At 35.0% G+C, this 26,519-nt stretch overlaps 1 protein-coding gene across 32 annotated transcripts in view; it reads right to left on the minus strand.

Annotated features, from left to right (window-relative positions):
- LOC106876393 (transcription factor 7-like 2) overlaps nucleotides 1-26,519 on the minus strand; it is a 551,963-nt gene that overhangs the window by 155,607 nt on the left and 369,837 nt on the right. For 21 of the 32 annotated variants that reach the window (XM_089354194.1, XM_089354185.1, XM_089354203.1 and 18 more), the window contains one exon: nucleotides 9,380-9,442. The exons of 10 other annotated variants lie outside the window; for them this stretch is intronic. In XM_089354194.1, coding sequence (XP_089210320.1) covers nucleotides 9,380-9,442 — 63 coding nt within the window. Of the gene's footprint in view, nucleotides 1-1,467; nucleotides 1,654-9,379; nucleotides 9,443-26,519 lie in introns of those variants that run through there. One more of the 32 variants, XM_089354201.1, reaches the window with a different exon arrangement.

Genomic DNA, 26,519 nt, shown 5'->3' on the forward strand with positions numbered 1-26,519 from the left:
GAGAGCCCTTACAGCACTTCTCTTTGATTTTCTATGTTGCAAGTTCAAATCTTGCTGTGGTCAACTTTGTAGTTAATTCTTTCAAAGTAGATTAAACAAAGCACCAGACAAGCACAGGGTGTGTCATGGAGTGGAGTTAATTTGAATTGCACCTAGCCCCTTTTCCCTTACCCTCAAAATTGCTGGCCTTGTGTCTTAATTAGAAAAAATTATCATAAGAACAGTAATCTGGTAGAATTAGTAGAATTGGTAGAACATTGGAAAAGAAAAAAATATGCAGTGATATTTGGTTCCAGTTCAGAGCATTCTGAGTTCAAATCCTGTCAAGGTTAATTTTGCTTTCCACTTTTCCAGGGACAATGATATGAAAATAACCAGCTAAGACTAGGCCCCCTCCCCTCAAAACTACTGGTCTCACGTCTAAAATAAAAATAGAGACACACAACAAAGTGGCAAGCTAGCTGAACTGTTAAGATTGTTAGATAAAAATGCTTTGTGTGTCCCTCAGCTCGTTTAATCCGGTTGAGGTAAACTTTGCTTGTTGCCATGGCGGGGAGGGACATTGCTTTAATAGAAATAAAATACCAGTCAAGCCCTGGGGTTGCTATAATCGATTATCCCCCACCCACCCTGACCTTTCAGATTTCTGGCCTTATACCTATGTTGGAAATTATTGCTTTTCTTACAAGACACCGCTCCCCCCACTTTACAAAAATATAGAAGTTCATGACAAACCAGAATATATGTTTTTAGTATTGCACTGTTCAGGTTTCTTCAACTTTCTATGGACTAGAAAAATAAATACCAGAATCTAGTGTCAACACCAACTATATATATGTACACTATAACAAAATAACAGCATTTAATTGTGATTATTTATCAATATCATTATAATATATAAATGTTCTGATAATTATTCTATATAAAGAGCCCTGTCCCATTTAGGGTAGTTGTGTCCAAAATTAATTTGTTAAAGGAGTTTGCAGGTAAAATGCAAATAATTGACAATGTATGTTACTCGTTTTTGCTTTGATTAAAAACATTTTTGTTTTTTTTTTAAAGCAGGTTTAAACTAATACGCTTTTCTTATTCTGTTTTAAAACAACAGAAGATTTGATTACAAAGAACAGGGAGACAAAGCCCCCCCCCCCCCCCACCGACAGTTTGGTAAGGTGTTTGTTAAAAAAAGAGAGAACGCATATTAAGAAAAATGAACAAAAAGTAACAAAATAAATTATGTAGAAAGTATGATTCCGTTAAATAATAATAATAATAATAATAATAATGATGATGATGATGATGATGATAATATTTACAACAACAACAACAACGTTTAACAACTATCACACCCACAACATGCCCGCTTTGTATAGTAGCCCGACAGATTTACCAACAGGTGAATAATCACAATGACGATGATGGTGATGATAATGATGAAAACATTGAGAAATGGAATGTTGTGCTTACCATGGCTAATGTTGGAGAAAATACTCCAGGTAAAAGTAGGAAAGGCTTCTCACATGGGTGTAAAATATTCAAATGCATTTCAGAAGCAATAATCCTATCTGAATGAATGATATTAGCATATATTGTGATGTGAAATAATAATAATGATAATTATAAATAAAGTTTGGAATAAATAAGTGATCATCTACAGGCATGTGTTTCTTTCAGGAGTAGTTTTTTAAAGTTAAATAATGCTAAAGAAGAGGGGGAAAGAATTTGCAAACAGAAAAAAAAAAAAAAGAGAGAGAGAGAGAAGGAAAATCCTTAAGACCAAACCCTCTCTGAAAACTAGTGGTTAGCATATGTGGGCCTGTGTGATGTGGGCCTGTGACAGAGGGGTCCTCTTACCAGTCAGCTATATAAATCTGTATAGTAATCTAGTTTGCTAGTTGTAAAAAAGCTGGGCCCAGCCATTATTGTTTTGACTGTTAAGGTGGAAGTGGAGAAGGTTGAGCTGGCTAGCCAGAGCTCATTCCACCCCGTCCACCACCCACCAAAATCTCCACTCCACCCTGGTTTCCCTATAACCGTGAGGCCCACCCCACCCCCTTCACCAAGTCAACACCTCCTTCTCCTCCTCTACTACAGCTGGGGTGACAGCCCTATGCAATATATCATGCCAATTGCTGCTGGTGACACTTGACAGTTTTGTATATCTTCTAGTCTTACTGAGCCAGTCAACTACCATAACATACATGGGTCTTAAGAGGTGGCTTGAAGGACAGCTATAGGCCTGCCAGCCAATCCAAATGTTTCTCTTTCTCTCCCCCCACTCTCTCTTTCTCACTCTCTCATACACACACACAAGCTTTCTCTCTCTCTTTCACAAATACAGATATACAGAGAGGAAAGAAAAAGAAAACAGTAATCAGCCACAGACCCTACCCCACCCTTACCACTCCCACCCCTGCTCAATATTATTTTTTAATTTTTTTTTTTTTTATTATATATATTATTAGCATTCCAAAAGTTTCTAAAGCAGAGCCTGAAGAAAGCAATAATCTTCCTCCTACAACAAATACACACACACACACACACAATATATTTTTTTTTAAATCTAGGACCCCCACCTTCACCACCGCTACCACTCCACCTTACTGTCTAATGCTAGTTGACTCTCAATAAAAATAAATAACATTTTTTCTGGTGAAACAACACCTCAAAAAGTGAATATATATAACCAACGTAATGACTTCATATGTCTGTATATGTATGTATACATACATGTGAAATAACTGGGTTATTTTTGATGGCAATGTTGAAAAGAACTCAATACATGAGCAGTGTAAATATATTTTGTATGTTATTAGTCCAGGTCACTTCACATCTCATTAGCGATAGCTTCATGCCCAGAGGCAATCCTCAAAGAAGGTTCATGGCATATATACACACACACACACACACGCATGTTTCAGTGTATAACAATATTTAAAGATATAAACAAAACTGCCATTGTTATAAACGGTGTATGCATTCTAAATCGCCAAATCTGTTGATGGAACAAATCAACAAGCAGCAGTCCATGTAGGAACAAAGATTTATAACAATATGTATCGCACACGATCTTTCTTTTCCGTAGGACAATCGTAATCGCGTCAGTTACAACACATACAAAATTAAGGAGCATGATAAATAAACAAACAAACACACAGGAAGACACTGACTGCTCAAGAATTACAGCAAAGAAGAAGAAGAAGAGAAAAAAAAAACCTGTTGGGAGATATTTCTATGCCTGGAGTAATAAGTTGTCTATAAAAACCCTTATTAGTAAATGTGACATTTTTTTGTCATCTTATACAACAAGTGTCATGCAAAATAAAACAAACACCTTGAGAAGAAATCTCCATGTCATTCTAAGCATCAATCACTTTGCAAGCAAATATACCTGCTTGCATGCACACACGCACACGCACGCACACACGCACACGCACGCACACACAAGCTATTCAGAAGCTCCTTTTAGCATTTGCATGATACAAAATATTTATTTTGCTACGATTTTTTTGCGTGTATTTTTAAAACCTATTTTGTCGTAAATATATTTTTGATTAAATAATGTTTTATATATTTTAGGAAAACGCTATTATGTAATGAGAGAGAGAGAGAGAGAAAGAGAGAGAGAGAAGGAGAGAGAGAGAAAAATCATTGTCCTAAAAATGGTACAGCACAATAATATATCATAATCCTGTCTAGCTGAAAGGGCATTCCTAGTCCATTTGCCTGGGGTGGGCCAGGCGGCTGGAGACTAGTTAATCCTGGAACCCCCTGAGTTGATGGTGAGTGGGTGGGTGGGAGCAGAGGGGAGGTTAACGAGTGTAGTGGAGTAATGAGGTGAGACATATTAAGATCTTGGATGTTAACCATTTTATAGTAAATAACTTCTGAATCAATGTGTGTGAGTGTGTGTGTCCACCCGTCCGTCCATGCATGTACAGAGGTAAGGAAGCAAACTGGCAAACAGTGGATCGTATTGTACTAGAATCTGATTCAAGTTAAAGAAACCGGAGAGTAAGGAAACATTCAAATTACTCAAATGCATAATGGAGATAATACTGTCTTCTGTCACCATTTCCTTCATCTCTCTCCTTTACATTGCATTCTGAAGGTTCATTGGTCACTGCTTGATTCCTCTGCTTAGCTTGAATTCACGACAACATTATATAAAAAGATGACATTCTTGACTCCTACAATTGCTGTATCAACATGATATGTCCATATACCAGAAGTGTCAGTCTGTAGAAGGTGACCATAGCAATATACACAAAGAACATCTTTGATCTTCGTATGAACTGCGTTCTTAAACTATACAGAAGCTGACCAAATATTTCTACTGACTACTTTAGTTTTATTCAGAAACCATATTTTGATGCTGATAAGTGGGTTGTCCTTCGGTCCATCGTCCCGCTCCTTTCACACCCTTGAGAACTTATGTACCTGCCCACTATCCTTTCTGATCCCATGTCCCCATTTTCTTTTTATAGACACTTTCAAGTACTCTGAGGGTATGTCCCAATGCCTCATCACCACCATCTTTTGTCTCCTTCCAGTTTGGGTAGTCATGTGTCATCTCAACAGCAATACACCTGTTCCTATCTCTCTACCTACTTCAGCCCTCTCAACACCGGGAATAAAGCCATCTTTCCTCAACATTACTCTCCAACTCAGTCAAAAGGTTGCCTTGCAAGTTACTTGGTGACCTCACTAGAGTTGACATGAGTAAAAAGTTCTCAGTACACTTTATGAATTAGTATTAGGAAGAGCATCCAGCAGCAGACATTGGAGCTCAATGCAGTCTCCTAACTCATGAAATCCTGTTGAACCATCCATCCAACCAACCCATGCTAGCATGAAAGATGAAGGTTAAGAATCTCACACATACACGATGCTTGTAATTATAGAACCACTATAATATCATCTAAGAGTTTGAATGTTCTTCAGCTAATACTGCTTCTCATTTCACTTACATTTCCAGACGAAAGCATCCCTCAATGGAAGCTGGTTTTCTATATAGAAATATCAGAATTACATTAGTTTCAAACTGTTCTTCTGAATATACAATTCCCTTTCTTTGCAACCCCTATTTAGAGTCACAACAGAAAAGTTCTCTGTCTTCCATAACCTTTATTATTATTTTTCATATACATTTAATGAATATTTCATAGTACCATAGGTAGGATAGATTTGCATATCAAGATGTTTCTACATAAATTGTCAGAGCAAATGCCTCTTAGGCCAAACTCTTTAACTATGATCAAAGATAGGTCAATCAGAGACCTTCAAAACAGTCACTTGACCAACAGGAAATAATAGCCAAAATCTTCTTTAAATCATACCAAACATTTTTAATAACAGGAGACACAGGTCTCAGTATATAACTATATCTATAGTTATATATCTATAAGCCAAGGTATATGGAAAAGATGGGATGGATATAATTGGTAAGTCTTTGATCATAGGCCTGCTTTATAACAGCAGCCTGGAGCTAAACAACACCACCCAGCAACAATTACAATTCGAGACTGGCACTTTCACCTCAGATAAACAGGTTTAGTGTATCTTTGCTAGTAGAGATGGGAAAATACAGGCTGCAACAATAAAATTTAAACATATCCCACTTCTCTTTGTAAAGGGAAAAGAAACAAGCTGATTGAATCAACTGCAGGCAAATTTGAAATGAACAATACATGGCAGTGAACTTGATACTGTAACAGCTTTGCTATTTATCCTCCGCATCAATTCCTCTGTCATATCACCGATGTTAATATTAATAATAATAGTGGTCTGCCTGTGGAGTGAGTTCTACATGTGAAAAGTCATGTTTGGACAATTTGTTAATATGTCTGGAGTTAATTAAAAGGGAGGCAGCAGATGGACGTTTGTGGTTTATTGCTTTCCTCCAGCGAGTCAATATTAAACTACTCGTCTTATAAATAGGAATATGTGACACAATGGAAGAGGAACAGACATTATCAGTGAAATGCCGAAAATCCAGTGATTTCTAAACAGTGCTACGAAGGTGAGAAATACAAACTGAAGTTTTACAAATAAAATACTGCTAAGTATGATTCATTCATTGAATGGAGATGTAAGTACTAAATGATTCTCCATAGTTTGAATTATATTTATAGGTTAAAATATATACTTCTTTTTGTTGCTGTGAAAAAACAAAAAATGCTACATTTGCAGTAACCCTTTAGCATTCAGCTTACTATTTAGTGTCGTTTTAAATTAATCATGCATTATCTCGTTAGCTTCGATACTTTGATAATGTGAGTGTTTATCTTCAAAATGACATTGTAATGGAGATGTGAGAGGTCAGATCAGGCCAGTTTGAACATAAATCAGGGAGAATATTTGGGCCAAATATGGCTGGTATAAATACAAACTGGTTAAAATACACCCAAAGTAAAAGAAACAGAAGCATGGAAATGACCAACCCAGAGCTGTGCTGCATTGTAGCTTCTTGAATTGCTCTATGGCTCTTTACCTGATAGGTACTAGTTTATTTTTGTTCTTTTCTCAAAAAGAGAGCTAAGATTAGAACTGCTGTAACGAACTAGACAACCTATAACAATTCTTTCATCCATAAAAATTTTATAAATATAAGAGTTATCTCCCTCATAACTTCTTATTCACACACAGAGGGTAGATTGCTTGGGTATGATCTGGGTATGATCAATGTTGCTTGACTTAGCTATCTAAATATAATAACAGTTGTATCTACAAATATATGTCTTTTACACCATGAGGAAGAAACATCACTTTATGCTCTTTGTGTCCAACTTCATGATTATCCATTCTCACTAACAAATACAAAGAAATCAATTCTCTTTTAATTATTTGAGTCATTAGACTTTAGCCAGGCTAGGGCACCGCTTTGAAGAATTTTTATTCGAATGAATCAACTCCTCACTCTTTTAGTTTTTAACCTCGGTTCTATCAATCTCTTTTGACAAACACTGCTAAGTTATGGGGAATGTAAACACACCAACACTGGTTGTCAAGCATTGTTGGAGGATGAACAGACACACACACACACATGCGCGATGGGCTTCTTTCAGTTTCTGTCTACCAAATCCTCTCACAAGGCTTTGGTTGATATGAGGCTATAGTAGAAGACATTTGCTCAAGGGGCCACGCAGTGTGATTGAACCTGGAGCTATGTGGTTGGGAAGCAAGTTTCTTTTTTCTTACCACACAGCCATGCCTGCACCTAAAATAATATTAATGATAATAAAAAAATGAAGGGAACCCATACTTACACAACCAAACTGAACTGAAAAGACTGAACCTTGTATCTTGTTCTCTAATAACCCTCACAGAAACACAAGGCACTGCAACATACAATGTTGAGTGGTTGGCACAAAAGAAGACAATTCCGTGTGTGTGTGTGTGTGTGTGTGTGTGTGTGTGCATGGATGTGTAGTGGAAGAGGGGGGTGGAACAAACATTTTGTCTGAACAATTTATGCACATGTCTAGACTTTTCAATGTGTGCTACCATTTGCAGCATAACACAAAAAAAAAAAAAACAACCCCAAAAAGAACACAGATGAAATGCAAAATGTTACACACACACACACACACACACACACGTATTAACTCTATACTACATGTTGCTTGCAGCCATGATATCAATAAACTACCAACAATACTTATCAACATGGCACGATAATTAAACCTTGCAGTGTAAGTGTAAATTGTCATGCTGTCAGGTACTGCAGAGATTTGGTTACTTTAAAGTGAATTAAGACAGAGAAGAAGAAGAAGAAAAAAAAAAAAGAGGTTTAAGGGCTAAAGATAGGCGATGGGGGGGGGGGAGTGTGTGGAGAGGCTAATACAAATAAAAACAATTGCCCATTTAGCATGGTGCCAGGCCATATTTTGATGATATTTTATACTCTGTTCTCTCTTGGAGACCCACCCCCAAGCTGGCAAAAAAAAAAAAAAAACAGTCATTACATTCAGAACTGGCCAGATTACATAACAGAAAATAGAGAAATCAAATTTTTGAATTGTCCAACATACAAGGCAAATAATAATAATAATAATAATAATAATAATAATAATAATAATAATAATAATAATAATAATAATAATAATGGTTTCAAAATTTTGGCACAGGGTCCACAGCTTTTGAAGTTGAGTTGATTACATCAACCCAATACTTGGCTACTACTTATTCTATGACCTTGAAAGGATGAAAGGCAAAGGTGATCAAGCTAAAATTTGAACTCGGAATGCAAAGATAGATGAAATGCTACTAAGTATTTTGTCCAGCATGCTAATGGTTCTGCCATCTAACCACAATAACGACAAAACTAAGACACATCAATTACTTTCACTATCTCCTTGTTTCTGTGCGTGTTTACATAGATATATGCATGCATGCATGTATGTGTGCACACGTATGCACTCACACATAATTGTTGAAGCAGAGTCAGGAATTAATGCATAAACTCAGTATTTTTTCTCTTGTATTTTACATCTAAGCACACACACAACACTAAATTTCGACCAACTTACAATGTTTACAATGAATTTACATCATTGTTTTACACAAAACATTTGAATAACAAAAAAAGAGAAGAAGAAAAACAATACATATTTACTGTCTGAGAAATTATAAACATTACAAACAAAATCTGGTGAGAAAAATGAGGGAAAAAATAATAATAAAGGGAAGAGAGAAAGAGAGAGAAAGGAAGAGGTGTAGATGCAATTGAGATGAAACTGGGAAATCAAGGGAGAAAAAGAAGGTTGGTGGAAAGGTTAAGATTTGAGCTCAGGTTCAATACATGCAAAAGAAGGCTCAAGATTGGATAGATCACAACATTGAGAGGGAGTGGGGAAGAGGCAAGGATTGTGGTACAAATAACAACAAAACAAAAAAAGGAGTAAAAAAACACACACACACACACACAAGTGCTTTAGGCAATCAAAGAATGAATTGAAACAGCAATAGATGTACAACACAGTTTAATAAATACACTAAATGAGTTTTCATTTACCACCATGATAAAAACATGATTTATTATTTTCCCCATATATATATATATAATATATATCTTCTTTTAAACCATTATCTTTAGTAATGTCACATAAGAAAAATACTTTTATTATGCAGGGGCTTTAACAAATTATTACCATTATTCTTTTTAATATTTTTATTATTACTTATTTCATACATATATATATATTTTAAAAACAAGGATTTTTGTTGCTTATGTTTTGTTGTCGAAGCTATTGTTTAAAAACTTCAGAAAGACACCAAATAACATCTATTCAGGCAGGCTGTTACTCTGTCGACCAGTTTGTTATACTCATCACAAATAATAATCTTTATTTATTGGAATGTTTGAGAATGTACTTACGTAATCATTGTTCAAATCCTTAGAGGCAACATCATCCCGTTTCTCATTCAAACTATAGGAATGCTGAAATTGGATAACATATGGCAGAGCTGTGTCCACATGTTAAACTATCTAGGCTTTGGAGCACACACACATACATTTTTGAATTTATAAAGACCTACACACATTGAATTTATATTTATGTAAAATTGATGTGATATATATATATATATATTTATTTATTTATTTATTTGTGCAAGTATGAATATATGCATTTATGTACGAGTTTGTGTATGCATGTGTATGTGTATGCATAAATATATATATATATATATATATATATATATATATATATATATATATATATATATATGTATGAATGTATGTATGTATATATATAAAATATGTTTGTGCATACATATATATGTACATATATATCTGAAATCTTAGTTTCCAACTTGTAATAACCACATCTGAGATAAAAACCACACTAGCTATATATATGATACTGCCTCTGTACATATAATGATGTATGCAAATATATATATATTTAAAATATTTAATCAAAGTTAAAACTTTGGTAGTAGCTTAAAATAAAAGCAAAACTCAGAGTCAAGCTTTCAAACTTTTGCCTGCGATTAAATTTTATACAACACTAAACCTTATATACAGTACATTTTTTCTGGAGTTTGTATGCATTATTGCACATTCACTCATTCATTAACACACACACACACACACACACACATATATATATATATATATATATATATATATATACATACACACACACATATGATTCCTCTTCTTTGTTTCAAGCCTTCACTGTCTCTCTTACTCTTATTCCCTCACATATGTGTGTACATGTGTGCATGCTATTTATAATATATATATATACACACATACATCTGCACAAATGTGTACATGCATAGATATATGTATGCATGTATGTATATATGGCACATACATATTCAAAGAAGGAAAAGAAGGAAAGACAAGGAGATCTTGGGACGACAAACAGGAATTTTATAAATATTTCAAACACACATCTATACAGGGTACTGTTGTTTTTTCTTCTTGTTCTTTTTATCTCTCTATACATAATATCTCTATATATTTTCTCCAATTTTCATTTTACTTATCTCCCTTGTATTTTTTCTGTTTTTTATTATTTATAAGAAAGTTAAGTGTATGAGTTTATACATGAAAAGGATCATAAAAAAAAGAAATCAAAATCTAAAGTTTAGCTCATACTCTTAGGTTTCTAATAAATATATTACTGAAGAAATACAAATATTGCATGGAGAAAATATGTTTTATGCTTGTATGTGCTTATTTTTACGAATTGCAAAAACTGAGAGAAAAATTCACACAGAAATAATATTATTTTGGAATATAGCAACAAATATGAACAGTTAAGGTTTTGATTTATTGTATGTATAATACTTATTACTATAGTTAAATTTAAAAGAAAAAATAAATAAATAAATAAAATCTTTTTTAGCAAAAATAAAAAAGAATTTGTCATACATGAATAAATAGATATGAATCATGTGTAACTTTTAGAGACAATTTTAAACTTGGGAGTTATGTGAAAGATGGAAACATTAAATTAATACCTTGGCTTGTGAAAATGATTTTTTTAACACACACACACAAAAAAAAACGTTCTAGTGTGTGTATGTGTGAGTTTGTGTATCTGTATCTCTGTGTTTGAAGCGTATGGAAAGTTTCACCCAATTTTGATAAATTAATAATTAATTAATTCATTACTTTTGCTTTAAAACTCAGGGAATATTTAATTTTCATATTTACCTTAACTTATGATTGGTTACTAATTTTTATCAAAATCAGATGAAATTTTCCATACAACCTATGTGTAGTAGTAGTAGTAGTAGTAGTAGTAGTGTGTGTGTGTGTGTGTGTGTGTGTGTGTGTGTAATGAGTGACTGTACGTTAATGCACACAAACACGAGAAAAAGAAATACTCAATATGAAGTATAAAGCAATATATGAAATGTAATAGAAATTGGGACTTCACTAATGCAACCGAGTTTTGCCTCCCAACTCATCAGGCAGTGCTGACCATATGGTTCTCTTAGAAAGTCAAAACCTACTGGTTTAACTGCTACAAAAATATTACCCATATAAAAGAGAATATTCAGACCCAAATTAACGGAACCTGTTACATTTGAACCTCTATATATTGTAGAAAGAGAACCTACATACAGTTTTGACACTTTAACCCTTTAGCATTCAGATTACTTTGTCAAATATATTGCTTATCTATTCACATTGTTTTGAATTAATCACGTATTATCTTGTGGCTTCAAGATTTCAATTGGTATGTTTGTATATTTTTTAGAATGACATTGTATGACATGTGTGAGAGGTTGGATCTGGTTAAAGGTGCCTAAAGACTATTACTTCCTATTCTTAAACCTTTTTTCTTACAATTTTGATGATACTACAAAGTTTCCTCAAAAACTAAATTCATTTATAGCTTTACACTATTTTTGTTGGTTCCACCAAAAAGCATCGGTAAAATTATTAAAATAGCAGAGTGTGCAGGTTTCCTTGATGAGGTATTACTGCTGAATTCCAGAAAAGACATAATAGCTAACAATAGTTGAGGTAAATTGGCTGCAGAGTTTCCATTCCAAGAAGTTCCTATGAAACCAAAATCTACAACCTTCAATTTCAACTACAAATTTTAATTTCAATTACAACTTACATACATACATAAGTTATATTGCTAAAACATGAACATCTCTAATTCTGAATTTGAATACCATTTATGGCATCTGGGTAAGAAACTATACACAAAATGTAGAACCTATAAACATAAACAAACATGGCACCACAATCTCAATGGATAATATATGTTGTCAATAGAAATATTTCGTTCTATTTTAAAGAAAACATACCAATCAAGTAAAACTGTCTGCAAGTATCATACTTAAGTATAGAATTCTTTAACTAGTCAACACTTTCCAATGAAAGAAAAACATCCAGAATGATACAACTGAGAACATGACAACACATTATTGGTTGTTAAATAACATATATTGTGTGTGAGGATAATATAAATGAAACAATGAGGCAATTAACAAAGGCCAGGAAATTGAGTAAAAATACAAATAGAAAAACTGCTGTTTTCTGATTTTGTTTTCCTATAGAATAAAGTGAAGAGTGTATATAGAAATTCTGTTTTGCCATTCACCAAGAACATAAATATACAACCAATCAGATTGAAAATTTTAATGAAAACATTCTAATCAATGACCCATTTCCTAGTCTGGTGATAAAATATAATTACTAGATACATTTATGGATAGATACAGTATTATTATTATTATTATTATTATTATTATTATCATTATTATTATTTTTTTATCCGAATAATGACTTTAATGACTCATAGTAGAAATTAGAAAGAGAGTAAGTAAAAAATGAATAAAAACAAAACATTTAAAAAAAAAAAAATACAGAATATATTTCCCCCCCAAAATTGATATCGGTTAACAAATTTCCTTATTTGATTTTTTGGAGATTATTTGCCGATGATAAAGGTATTGGTAAATTAAAGATGATAAATTACAGTTAAAATTTATAAAAGAAAAAAAAAAAGAAACAAAACACAAAACGGAAAAGAAGAAAAAATTGCCCCCTCTTTGAATAGATAAGAGGTTGGCTTTTCTTTTTTTTTTTTTTGTCTGATTATTTAATGTTAAAGTTATTTGGTTACCAAATCAGTTGGAAATGTCTGTCAGGAGAGGATAAATCTTTCATCTTATAGTTGAGAGAACAACAACAGGTTGTACTGGAAAAATTAATAAATAATTCTCTAGCCAGAAACAATTACCCTATGATAGAAAAGAATTTACAAACATTTTTCTTGATATACTCTGTTAAATCTTGTTTGCACGTGAACTGCTATAAAGAAAAGTAGATGAGCTAAGCAAGGTTATTGTTTGATCTTTGGAGGTTGATAGAGAGAAAGGAAAGACAGGGGTAAGAAAAGGGCAAAGGCTATGGTAGTGGTGTGTGTGTGTGTATATATATATATATATATATATATATATATATATATATATATATATATATATATATATATATATATATATATATATATTGCAGCGGCAACCTCGTTACACGAGAAAAGCCATTGCCAAGAAGACTAACCGAAATGATTCATGATTGTTGCCATGTGATGCCCTTCTATGACTTTTAAGCCTGGCCAAGCTTTTACTCATTTTATTATATACTAGACAATTGTGCTGGCAGGAAGGAGAAACAGGTGCCACCGTATGCACTCCCTTAACATGTCTTTTTAGACCGCCAACTGAGAGGCACACCCTTCCACATTTTGCACATGTTCTGTTGTGAATTTTAATAGCCATACATACATATATATATATGCTCCAGTCATTCGACTGTGACCATGCTGGAGCACCACTTTGAAGAGTTTTAGTTGGACAAATTGCCCCCAGGACTTATTTCTTGAGCCTAGCACTTATTCTATCAGTCTCTTTTGCAAAACTGCTAAGTTAAGGCGGACGTTAACACACCAACACTGGTTGTGAAGCGGTAATGAGGGGACAAAGACATACACACACACACTGTGTAGATTACTCTTATTTACACACACACAATGGGCTTCTTTCAGTTTCCATTTATTAAATCCACCCAGAAGGCTTTAGTTGGCCTGAGGCTACCCAAGGGGCCATGCAGTAGGACTGAACCCAGAACCATGTGGTTGGGAAGCAAGGTTCTTACCACACAGTCATGCCTGCACCTATATATACCACACCATCATTATTTTAACATCCACTTTTACATGCTTGCATGGGTCAGATTGAATTTTGTTGAGGCATATTTTCTACAGCTATATGCTCCTCCTGTAGCAAACCTTCGCCTGTTTCCAAGAAAGGTTATAATTCCCCTTGACCAGAAAGGGCACAGAAGATGAATGAAGGACATCACGACATGTAATGCATGCACGCACACATAACAGGCTTCTTTCAGTTTCCATTTGCCAAATCCACTCACAAGTTGATCTAGGGCTATAGAAAAAGACACTTGCTCAAGATGCCAAACAGTGGGATTGACACCCCACCACCACCAGAATCATCAGGTGGGGAAGTGAACTTCTTACCACACAGCCATGCCCGCACCATTATTTATATCTAAAAGGGGGTGGGGGAAATATACTGCTTATGTGTTTCAACTGATTTTGAAAATATCTTAAAATTTGCAGGGATTTTGGAATGCAAGTATGTGATTGAGTCCTACCGGTGGGTCTTTTGCTATTTTCTCTTAAATCAGTGTTTTTTCAATATCGCATATCATTTTTCATATTAAATTTTTAGCCATTAACTTGACATTATTAAGTTGATGTTTTTAGCAAGACTTTAAAAAGTTCTGACATAGAACTACAGATCAAAGGCTTCAATGAGAACCTGAACACTTCAAATTTAGAGGTTCTTTATTAGAACCAGAGGCATTTTCATGTGGTTTGGTATAAAAAAAATTTTTTTAAAGATTAAAAAGCGTACTTTTGAAATACTTTTGGAAAAACTCACAAACAGGGGAATTATTACACAAAACTCATTCAAATGGCTTGTCAATCTAAAACTATCGAAGAACAAATGTTTGTAACTAATTCATAGATATGATGAGGGATCATTTGCAGACAAAAAAATAAAATTAGTGGTACCCTCAATACGCTAACCGTAGCATTGATTCCTTTAAACACACCATGATTCTAAGAAGAAAATTGGAGAAAAAAAATGCAGGACTGGAAAATATTCTATTACAGAAAAATTAATATATATATATATATATATATATATATATATATATATATATATATGGGGGTGGGTATGTAAAATAAAACAGTTTTTGAAATTTACTCTTGTTTTGTTGAAGAACAAAGAGCTAATTGTGGATATATTGAAAGAAATATGGTGGGAGGTAAGATGAGTAGCGGGGTGGAAATGTGAGGCATTAGTACTTCTGAAAGAGTGCTGGTAAAAATTATGAAAACTGACATGTTAAGTTAGAGCAGATTAAATTTTATGTGATGTCAGCTGCTGAAAGCCATATTACAGCACAGTTGTGTTTCAGAAACTAGGCTTTTGAAGTGATTTTAGCTTGAATTACCATGACAGCTATGTGAAGACATATTACTGCTTTCACCTCCTGCTAGCTCTCTTCCTCTTCCTCTCCCTTTCCATCTCTCTCTCTCTTTCTCATGCAGGAGAAAGAGAAAGAGAGAGAGAGAGAGAGAGAGAGAGAGAGAGAGAGAGAGAGAGAGAGAGAGTGAGAGAGAGAGAGAGAGAGAGAGAGAGAGAGAGAGAGAGAGAGAGAGTGGGGAAGTTATACAACTCAAATTTTTGCCTTAGGCAAGTTTTTAACTAACAAATAATTAGCAATATCTAAAATAATTGTTCATTATTGACAAGAAAGACGACAATTCTAGCTAGCCCTAAAAGTGAATAAGGTCTGATATGGTTTGTAAAGTGAAATAAATAAATAAAACTAAGAATTAAAAAAAACAAGTATTTAAAAAAAATAAATAAAACCATTTTTCAACTTGCTTTGTGTACTTTAAAAAAAAGGAGTTAGTGCAATACATAATTAGTAGAAGGGGAAGAAATTCATTGATAACAATCACAAAACTACATTTAGTACAGGTATGGTGACACTGCAAACATAATAGAGGAGGAAGAGGAGGTAAACTGCTGATAAATGTAAGTATTATGACAGGGTTTCAATTCCCACTGCTTCACTGTTTGCTGCTAAATACATTTTAGAAAGGCATGTCAGGAGTGGCTGTGTGGTAAGTAGCTTGCTTACCAATCACATGGTTCCGGGTTCATTCCCACTGCGTGGCACCTTGGGCAAGTGTCTTCTACTATAGCCTCAGGCCGACCAAAGCCTTGAGAGTGGATTTGGTAGATGGAAACTGAAAGAAGCCCGTCATATATATATGTGTGTGTGTGTATGTGTGTATATGTTTGTGTCTGTGTTTGTCCCCCCAGCATAGTTTGACAACCGATGGTGGTGTGTTTACGTCACCGTAACTTAGTGGTTCGGCAAAAGCGACCGATAGAATAAGTACTAGGCTTCCAAAGAATAAGTCCTGGGGGTCGATTTGCTCGACTAAAAGGCGGTGCTCCAGCATGACCGCAGTCAAATGACTGAAACAAGTAAAAGAGAGTAAAAGAGTATATCTCAACTTTTAAAGCCCTTCTACTATCACATAACTACATTTTTAGTACCAGATCATCGTCCTTGATCATGCAGACAAAGCAAAACAAAAAAACAGACAGGATGACTTTGATCATGGGTCTGCATGATGAAGGACGATAATCTGGTACTAAGCTTGATCTCTCTCACTGATGGTTGTTGAGCTTTGTGGGACCCAAGTAACTGATGTCTTGGAGCTTGTGAATGGGATACAGAAATGTCCTCATGGTGCCAAGTAAAATATTCAGAAATAAAATCTGTTCTTATCTGTTTTGTTTTGTTTTTAATACAAAGGTGGTTCAGTGGGTGCGGGCTAAGTTTGATTTCATCCCAATAGTATTACTGGTATTTATTTCACTGACTCAAGAAAATAGCCTCATTTCACCAGACTAATTACTTTATGATCAAGAGTGGCTTTTCTTTCGAAATGAATAGGGGGAAAAAAAAAATTCTTATCTGACCCTAACTACTGATATTGTTCAGCCCCAGGTCAGCCTTTTTAAAGCAGAGCTATGATCAAATGCAATCCAGTCACGACCAACCCATCTTTATCAGCCATCAAATATAAGATACTTTATCCAGTGAACACTTTCATTTTTATTTTCAAGCAACACATGATTCAAGGTAGATTTGGCTGTGATTTCTAGAAAATCAAGTGATCAAAGGTATTTCCAGCAACAACCAGCCCATTTTTATCAGCCATCATATATAAGAAACTTTATTCAACGAGCACTTTCATTTATATTTTTAAGATAACAGTGTGTGACTTGAGGGAAAATTTGGCTGTGGTTTCTAGAAAGTCAAGTGACCAAATGCATAGAGTAGAGCTTTAGACCTTTTGTAGCCTGGAGACTCCTTTCATTGAATGACTTTTAGAAATGCTTTTCTGCGTATTTTGCAAGGGGGGGGGGGAAATAATTCACCTTTTCATACACTATCCCATTAAACATGCACCTCTTTTTAGATATTTGTGAGAACTAGTTCACCTTATGTTGAATTTTTATAGAAGATTACTTAAGAAGGCAAGGACTTATACAATGAAATAACATTGGACCTAGTCATATCATTAGTCACGTTTCTCACATTACAATTTGAAAATGTGTTTCAGAAATCACTATTGTACATAATTCAAATATTTTATTTCTAAGGAAATATCACGACTCTTTCGCCAGTTTAAAGAGTCAGTACCCCTCAAGTGCTTCTTCAACACCTGCAGTCCTCTGCAAGCTCAAATACTTTCAAAGGTGGGTGCTATTACCTGGATGAAGTTTCCAGGGCATAGAGGTTTCAAAGACTTTCCGTATTCCTGAGCGTCATACTAATACATCCTTTTGTTATTTACACCACCTGTCCTTGTCTGTTGTTGTTTTTTCGTACATTCTCCCACATAGAGGTGTATTTCTTGACCAAAACAAAAAAAAAATGTTTTCAGTAATGACGACCGACTATTAAACTGAGAGAGAGAGAGAGAGAGAGAGAGAGAGAGAGTGGGTGACACAGAGGAAAACACAGACAAGAAAAACAACATAATAAAAAAAAAGAACCGTATTATCATAGAAGTTATTACTATTAATTTTTTTGTATTTAATCACAGAGTGTACCAAAACTATAATTTGAAAATAAATAAAATAAATAAAAGCAAACTATTTCAATTTTCAACACCAAACATATTTACTTGAACTGCAGTAAAAAATAAAATAAAATAAAATACCCCCCTCCAAAAAAAAAACAAAAAAACAAATAAAAGCATTTTAATAGCTCAGCCTAGTAGTTAGTAGCATTAGTTTGCACACTGATTATATTTTAACAGCAACTGTGAAATAACTACAGCATTAAACTAAAGTCTATTTCTGTTTTGCTATTCATTTTGTATATAGGAAACCATTTCAATGTGATAACAGTTATCTGTCTTTAGTGAATAGTTATGTAATATTTGGTGCTGTTCAGTCAAATGTTAGGAACCGATAGGGCAGACCTTATGATCTTAGGCGCTTATATGATGACCATTCTGTTGCTTTTCTCTCAAGACAAAGGGTACCGAAGATTACATTAATTCAAAATGCATATTTTTTAAACACTGTAGGAATGTGTTTTGAAGAAAATTTAGCAGGTTTTTCAGCCCTGATATGGCATATTTATGATCAAAGATGCTCCAAAAATGACTATCTCATCTTAACCCACTCCTACCAACATAGTGAATCTTGGACTACTTTATCCAATGTGACCTTTTATTGTCTTTTTTTTTTTTTTTTCCCAACTGAAGAGTGTGATTTGAAAGAGATTTTGGTTGCTATTTCTAGCAGCTGAATCATCTGTACAGACCCTGCTTTATAACACAAACTCAGTGTTTTAAAGTGATCTAAATCATAATCTTCTATGAAAATTTTGTTGAGTCATGTTCCAAACACCAGCTTAATAATGACAGAAATTATTTCACTAAATTCATTATTTTAAATATTAATTGAAACAAAAGGCAGTATATGTCAACAGAAATTTGGTAATAAAAAGGTTAAGTGCCAATGTAGTCATGAACAGATGTAGACACCCTCTTGGTCCTCTTACACCTTGACCCAATGGAACAATAAGGATGTGACATCTGGAGGGAGAGAGAAGCTTACACCAGTACCTCAGCTGAGTAGACTGTTAAATGAAGTGCCTTGCTCAAGGACACAGTGTGCTACTCAGTGTAGGAATTAAATCCACAACTTTATGATGATGAGCTCAACACTTCAGCCACTAGGTCTGGGGCCAAAAGATAAACAACATATAATTAAGGAATTCTTAAAGGAATGTAACCCCACTATCCGTAAAGTGAGTTTGTGAACCCAGTTCTGATTCCCTGATTCATTTATTCTCTTATTCCGTTAACACTTGTGAGACAAGCATAAATATCATTGCTTCTGTTTCTCATTCCACAAATTACCCTCATGTTATTTCTTTTTTTGGAGGGAAATCATTATGATAAATGTTTGTTGTCTGCTTACACACACACACACACAAACACATGGGAGTAGAGTTCCAAAAGTCATGCTATCATTTACATATACACACTAAATGGTAGTATGACTTTTTGGGCTACATGCATATGCAAACACATACACACACATGTGTGTGTATGCGTGGCAAGGTGGGGGGGGGGGGGGTTATAAGACAATGAATTAATAGTAAATGAGTCAGATTAATTTAAATCTCATTGATCAGCAGGAGACAAACAAAAAAATTTAAGGTCAAGTTTTGTGACTTTTTTCCCCCCCTATACTCAAAAAGCAAGAATGTCATTTACCAAACTTTGCTCCAGAATCTAACCCCTTAATATAAAGTGGGAGAATTTAATAAAAAAAAATAGAATATCCCCTCCCCCACCAACCAAAACTAAAAACAAAAAAAACCCTTGTTAAAAGGATGACACTCAATGAAAACAATAAGTTTTTAGATGGCTAGACAGACAGACACACAGACGTGACTGATGAGAGAGCAATATATCAAATAAGATGTGTAGAAAGATGCTGTATTGAAGGCAGTTAATCCAAGTATGTAGAGAAGACAGATTTAACCCTTTCATATTCAGATTACTCTGTCATGTGTAAAACTTATTCATCCACATCGTTTTAAATTACCCTATTTTAACATGTATAAGGAACCTTTTTTTGTCAAAATTAGGTTAAAAAAATATGGGACTTTCTTATACATGGATAGTATTATTATACCTTGCAAAACCTTTTTTCCAAATTTTAAGCCATCCAAATTAGGGATGGGGGGGCGTCCTTATGCACGTTAGAATATGGTAATTATGTATTATCTCTTGTAGTTTTGAGATTTCTATTGTGCAATTATCTATTTTTAGAATGACATTGCTGAGTAGGTGTGAAAGGCCAGATCTGGCTACTTTGAACATAAAACGAGTAAAATATTTCAGACGAGTATGCACAAATTGTCAGCCACTAAGAGACATGCTCAACTGGTTATGGTCAAACAACTGACAAGCAAAATTATGGTACTGAGCAGAATATTTACTGTAGCCCATCTTTTATACCAAGACAACACTTCCCATCAGTTAAGATCAGAAGCCATGAGAGCCACTGTTTGGTACTGCATCAGGGCTTCTTCTTCTTCTTCTTCTTCTTCTTATTATTATTATTGAAGCAGTGAGCTGGCAGAATCATTATCATGCCGGGCAAAATGCTTAGCGGCATTTCGTCCCTCCTAACATTTTGAGTTCAAATTCCACCAAGGCACCAAGGTTGACTTTGCCTTTCGTCCTTTCGGGAACAATAAATTAAGTACTAATGAAACACTGGGGGGGGGGGGGGTCGATGTAATCAACTAGTACCCTCCCCAAAATTTTAGGCCTTGTGTTTTTAATAGAAAGGCTTATTATTATTATTACTATTACCTTCATGGGGGGGGGGGGGAAATGGTGGGAGTTTTATGCATTAACAGAGAAGGGAGGAGAGAAAGAGAGAGGGCAGTAAGAGAGCTAGAGAAAGAAAGAGAAAACAAGAGACAAATTGATTCACCAACCCCCACCCAGCATATTATCCTAGTAATTATTAACTCAAAAAAAAAAAAAAAAAACAGTTAACAGGTCAGTAAGCAGTAGGGACCACCAACATAAGGAGCAGTAATTTCACCAAATTAGACTAATTCTGACCAGGCCATTATGCTAATGAGAGGATGAAGAGTAAAGTCAGTGAACTGCTATAAGATGCAAAATACACATCAAACTATGTACAAACACACACACACACACACGTGTGTGTGTGTGTGTGTGTGTGTGTGTGTGTGTGTGTGCGCGCGCGCGCGCAGTGCTGAGCATATCAACAGATAAATAAGACACCTCGTCAGAGTAAGTAGCTTAAGACTATCTTGACTGACAGTAATTAGAACTCTCAAAGTAGCATTAAAAACAATAAGGTTAAAATAATTGGTTAAAAAAAAAGTTAATAAAAGGTTTGGCCCGACCCCTACTAAAAAGGGGGAAAAAATAAAACAAGAAAAAAAGAACCTCTCAGCCATTCTAATCATCTAAATGTCTAAAAAAACTAAATAGTCTGATATTTGTGGTGGTGGTGGTGGTGGTGAGGTGAGTGGCTTGGTGGTGGTTTAGCAATGAGTGCTAGAACAATTTCCAGAGACACCTGAATTTGAAGGATGTGGACAGGTGCTGTGGAATGCCAGTAAAATTCTCTTTCTCTCACCTGAAACTTCACTTTAGCAAAGAACAAAGAAGATGAAGAAAGACAATAGCAAGAAGAAGAAGAAGAAACAGCAAAAAAAAATCTTTTTTTTTTAAATAAAAAAATATTAAATAAGAAGAAATGAGAGGAGATAAATATAATGACTTGAAGTCATTGAATTACTGACCTAAGGTAAGGATGGTAATTAGTTTTTTTGAGAACAGAGAGAGAAGGAGAGAGAGAGAGAGAGAGAGAGAGAGGGAGGGAAGTGGAAGGAAGAAAGTTAAATATATTTATCATTCACTTTTTGTTGTTCAAATAAAGATGCCATCTGTTTGTTTTTTAAATGTTAAGTGTAAGGAACAAAGGAACAATGTGATTGCTAGATGTTAGAAGTGATTTTTTTTCAATTTTGTAGAGCGACAACCTAGAGAGGGACAATGTTTCATGCAAAAAAAAAAAAAAAAAAAAAAAACATCATCATCATCACCACCACCACCACCTTCATTTAACATCCAAGTGAGATCATAGTCATGGCTGATGCCGGTGTTTCATAACTGGCACCCATGCAGGTAGCACATAAAAAGCACCCATTACACTCTCAGAGTGGTTGGGCCTTAATGAAGGGCATCCAGCTGTAGAAATCATGCCGAATCAGACTGAAACCTGGTGCAGGTCCCCGGCTTACCAGTTTACAGTCAAACTGTCCAACCCATGCCAGCATGGAAAATGGGTGTTAAATGATGATGATTTCCATGCTGGCATGGGTTGGACAGTTTGACGGGGGCTGGCAAGCATAAAGACTGCACTAAGCACCAGTGTCTGCTTTTGCATGGATGTCCTTTCTTAATAACCAGCCACCTTACAGACAGACAAGTGTACTGGGTACTTTCTCTTTTTGCATGTTACTGGCATTAGTGAGGGTACCAAGCAACTTACAAGACAGGGAAGGCCCCTCCACTTCAACTGAGAAAGTGGGGGTAGAATAGCAAATGAGTAGATAATTAAATAACTATTGAAATAGAAGAAAATAAATAAAACATTATCATGATTGTTTAACATTTTTTTTCTTTTACTTGTTTCAGTCATTTAACTGCGGCTATGCTGGAGCACCGCCTTTAGTCAAGAAAATCGACCCCAGGACTTATTCTTTGTAAGCCTAGTACTTATTCTATCAGTCTCTTTTTGCCGAACCGCTAAGTTACGGGGACATAAACACATCACCATCGGTTGTCAAGCGATGGTTGGAGGACAAACACAGACACACAAACACATACACACATACATATATATATATATATATATATATACGACGGGCTTCTTTCAGTTTCCGTCTACCAAATTCACTCACAAGGCTTTGGTCAGCCCGAGGCTATAGTAGAAGACATTTGCCCAAGGTGCCACGCAGTGAGACTGAACCCGGAACTATGTGGTTGGTAAGCAAGCTACTTACCACACAGCCACTCCATGCAGAGTTAACAAAAGAAAAAAAGTGGGTAGGGGCAAATCTTAAAAACTTAATAGTTATACAGCTGTTCTCTCACTAAAAGTGAGTTGTCTGCTAACATTGCTTATAATGTGGAAATGTATGTGAAGAGCAGTAAAATAATTTTAGCAGAAGAGGCTAGGAAGTGACCCCACCCTGATTTTCCTCCCTCTAAGACTTAATCGATAAAAAAAAATATTTTAAAAACTTGGAGTGGGGGGGGGGGGATTCACCACTGCCATCGCCACCACCACCACCAGACAGAAAGATTTAAGGTTTTCCTTTTCCATTTTTTGGGGGTTAGACGTTCCCCCCCCCCCCCCCCAGAACCATGAATTTCTAGAGTACATTTGGAATTTAGTGTAATTTATTCATTTTCCTTCTAGTTCACTTTGTCAAAAAAATAAAACAAATAAATGAAATCTTTATGTTTCTTCAAGAAATAGGTGAAATAAGAGAAAATTTCAAGCAATGTAGCTTTAAAATAGGCAACCAACATAATTTGTGTTTTCATTTCCATTTTTAATTAGAAACATCGACAAAAGAAGAAAAAAAATTAAATTAGTTCAGATCAACAGTTAATAAAAACAAAAAAGTTAAAATGATGTTAAAACATTTGTCAGTTGCATTCTTTAACCCCAATCACAATCCTTTGCCTGCTAGAAATAGTAGCCAAATCTCCCCTCAAATCACCTACAGTATTCATTTTCATCATTTCCATTTTTCCATACTTGCCTTGGTTGGACGCTGTTTATTAACCCATTCCCTCCCATAATTCTATTAACTGGAATTTTTTTTATGAAACTTTGATTTCTAGCATAAAACAGCCTTAGAAACATGCTGGAAATATACATGACATAATAGTTATGCCACAAACAGTTATTGTGGTTGTTTAAAACCCACCACCTCCCATAATTCTATTTAGTTCCCCAATAATAAGCTTTTAATTTACACTTTCAAAGCTTTTGGGAAAAACATAATATCACAAAGTTGACTGCAGTAGAATTTGAACTCAGAACATGGAAAGATGGATGAAGTATCTCTAAGCATTTAGTCCATTGTACTAACAATTCTGCCAGCTATTATTATTATTATTATTATTATTAATAATGATGATGATGATGATGATGATGATGATGACGACAACGACGATGATGATGATTTCAAATTTTGGCACAAGGTCAGCAAGTTCAGGGGATGCGGGTTAATCAATTACATCAATTGTAGTACTTGAGTGATGCTCATTTTATAGACAACTGAAAAGATGAAAGGCAAAGTCCACCTTGACGGAATTTGAGTTAAGAACGTAAAGCAGACGAAACGTCACTTAACCATTTTGTCCAGAATGCTGCCAATTCTGCCACTCACTGTCATATTAATAATAATAATTTCTACTATAAGCACAAGGCCTAATATTATGGGGAGGAGGGATAGTCGATTGCATCAACCCCTGTACTCAACTGGTATTTATTTTATCAACCCTGAAAGGATGAAAGGCAAAATCAACCCCAACGAAATTTGAACCCAGAATCGAGAGACGAACTACCACTAAGCTTTTTTCACCTGGCATGCTAACATTTCTGCCAGCTCACCACCTTAATAATGATAATAATAATAATGATAATAATAATAATAATAATAATAATAATAATAATAATAATAATAATAAACATCACATATACTAACAAATTTGCTAATTTTCATTGGTTGCATGCAGTTTAAAGAACTAGGTCCATCTGGTTGTGACTGGTCAGAGTTGGGTTCATAAGAATGCCAGCATACTCATTGGATGTGATATAGACAGTTTAATAAAGTGGTGAGAGGCAAGCTAGAAGCCAGCAGCTCCGTAACAAAAGAGTTAATAAATTGTATTTCCTTGACACTTCATAACACCATCAAAGTGAATCTAATTTGTGACTTTCAAGTTGATTTATGAAAAACCAGTGCACACTTATTAAGAGGTATCCATAACCAATAATGGATTGAACTTCGAGCAAACCATCTATCTTAATGCTGCTAACATACCAAATGTTGGCGATTATGAATGTCACTGTTGTCATCATCTTTATTATTATTAAATTAGAAATTATTATTAGTAGTAGTAGTAGCAGCAGCAGCAGTATTATTATTATTATTGCTAAGAATTTGGGTACAAATGGTGGAATAATGCTAACAACAGTTCAAAGCCTAATGTATTCTGAGGTTGAATCCATGCTGAGACCAATAGCATTCCAGTCCTTTTGCCCAGTTTGCAGGGGGGGGGGGTGACCCCCATCATTACTTCATCATCATTATGTAATAGTTATGGTAAACATATTTATTCCAGCCATGTTGCCATACTGGTAAGTCATGTCTTTTCTCTGTGATAACCAGTTCTTCTGCCTGAGTAAGCAAGGTCAAGAGTGTTGAGTTAAGAATGGTTTGTCTTTCATCAAATGCTGGCATGGCTGTTTGGTTAAGAAGTTTATTTCATAACCACATAGTTTTGGATTCCATCCTTCTGCATGGCTCACGCACATACAATAGGCTTCTTTCAGTTTCTGTTTACCAAAGCCACTCACAAGGCTTTGGTGCACCCCTAGGCTATAGAAGAAGACACTTGCCCAAGGTGCTACACAGTGGGACTGAAAATAGAACCATGTAGTTGGGAAGCAAACCTCTAGCCACAGAGCCACACCCACAAGTCTCACCGCCCTCACCCTGCCGATAAATATCGACTCCAAAGTGATGAGAGGTGCAGTTGACCTCTGCTAGATTTGAACCCAGATCACAGAGAGCTGTACACTGCAAGACATTTTATGATGTACTGACTCTGCCTCCAAGACAATTGACTGTTTTAAAGTATGATATTTGTGATATAAGAATTAGTTGTTAGCAATGATTTGAGCATGTCTATGATCAAACACCTTCCAGCTGTAACCATTCTGTCTTTCTCATGGAAATTTTGTATTCTCCTCTTGTTAAAGATAGGAGTAATTTGAAAGAAATTTAGCTGCTATGTCAAGCAGGTCATGTGTCAGTGTTAGAGTAGGGGGAAATCTTCTCATATTGGCTAACGGCACATTTGAATTGAAAGATGGTGAAATAGACAGAAATTGCAACTTATGCAAATATACAATGATAATAGAAGAAATTATGTTAATAATGTTGATGAAGAAGAAGAGGAGGATGGAGAAGAGTATCAATGAGCTAATTCTATAAGCAGTGCTCTGCATCTCACCAAGACAAGCAAACCAACCAGGCT

Source organism: Octopus bimaculoides, chromosome 6 (genome assembly GCF_046866305.1).
Source record: "Octopus bimaculoides isolate indiv1 chromosome 6, ASM4686630v1, whole genome shotgun sequence".
Classification (NCBI taxonomy): domain Eukaryota; kingdom Metazoa; phylum Mollusca; class Cephalopoda; order Octopoda; family Octopodidae; genus Octopus; species Octopus bimaculoides.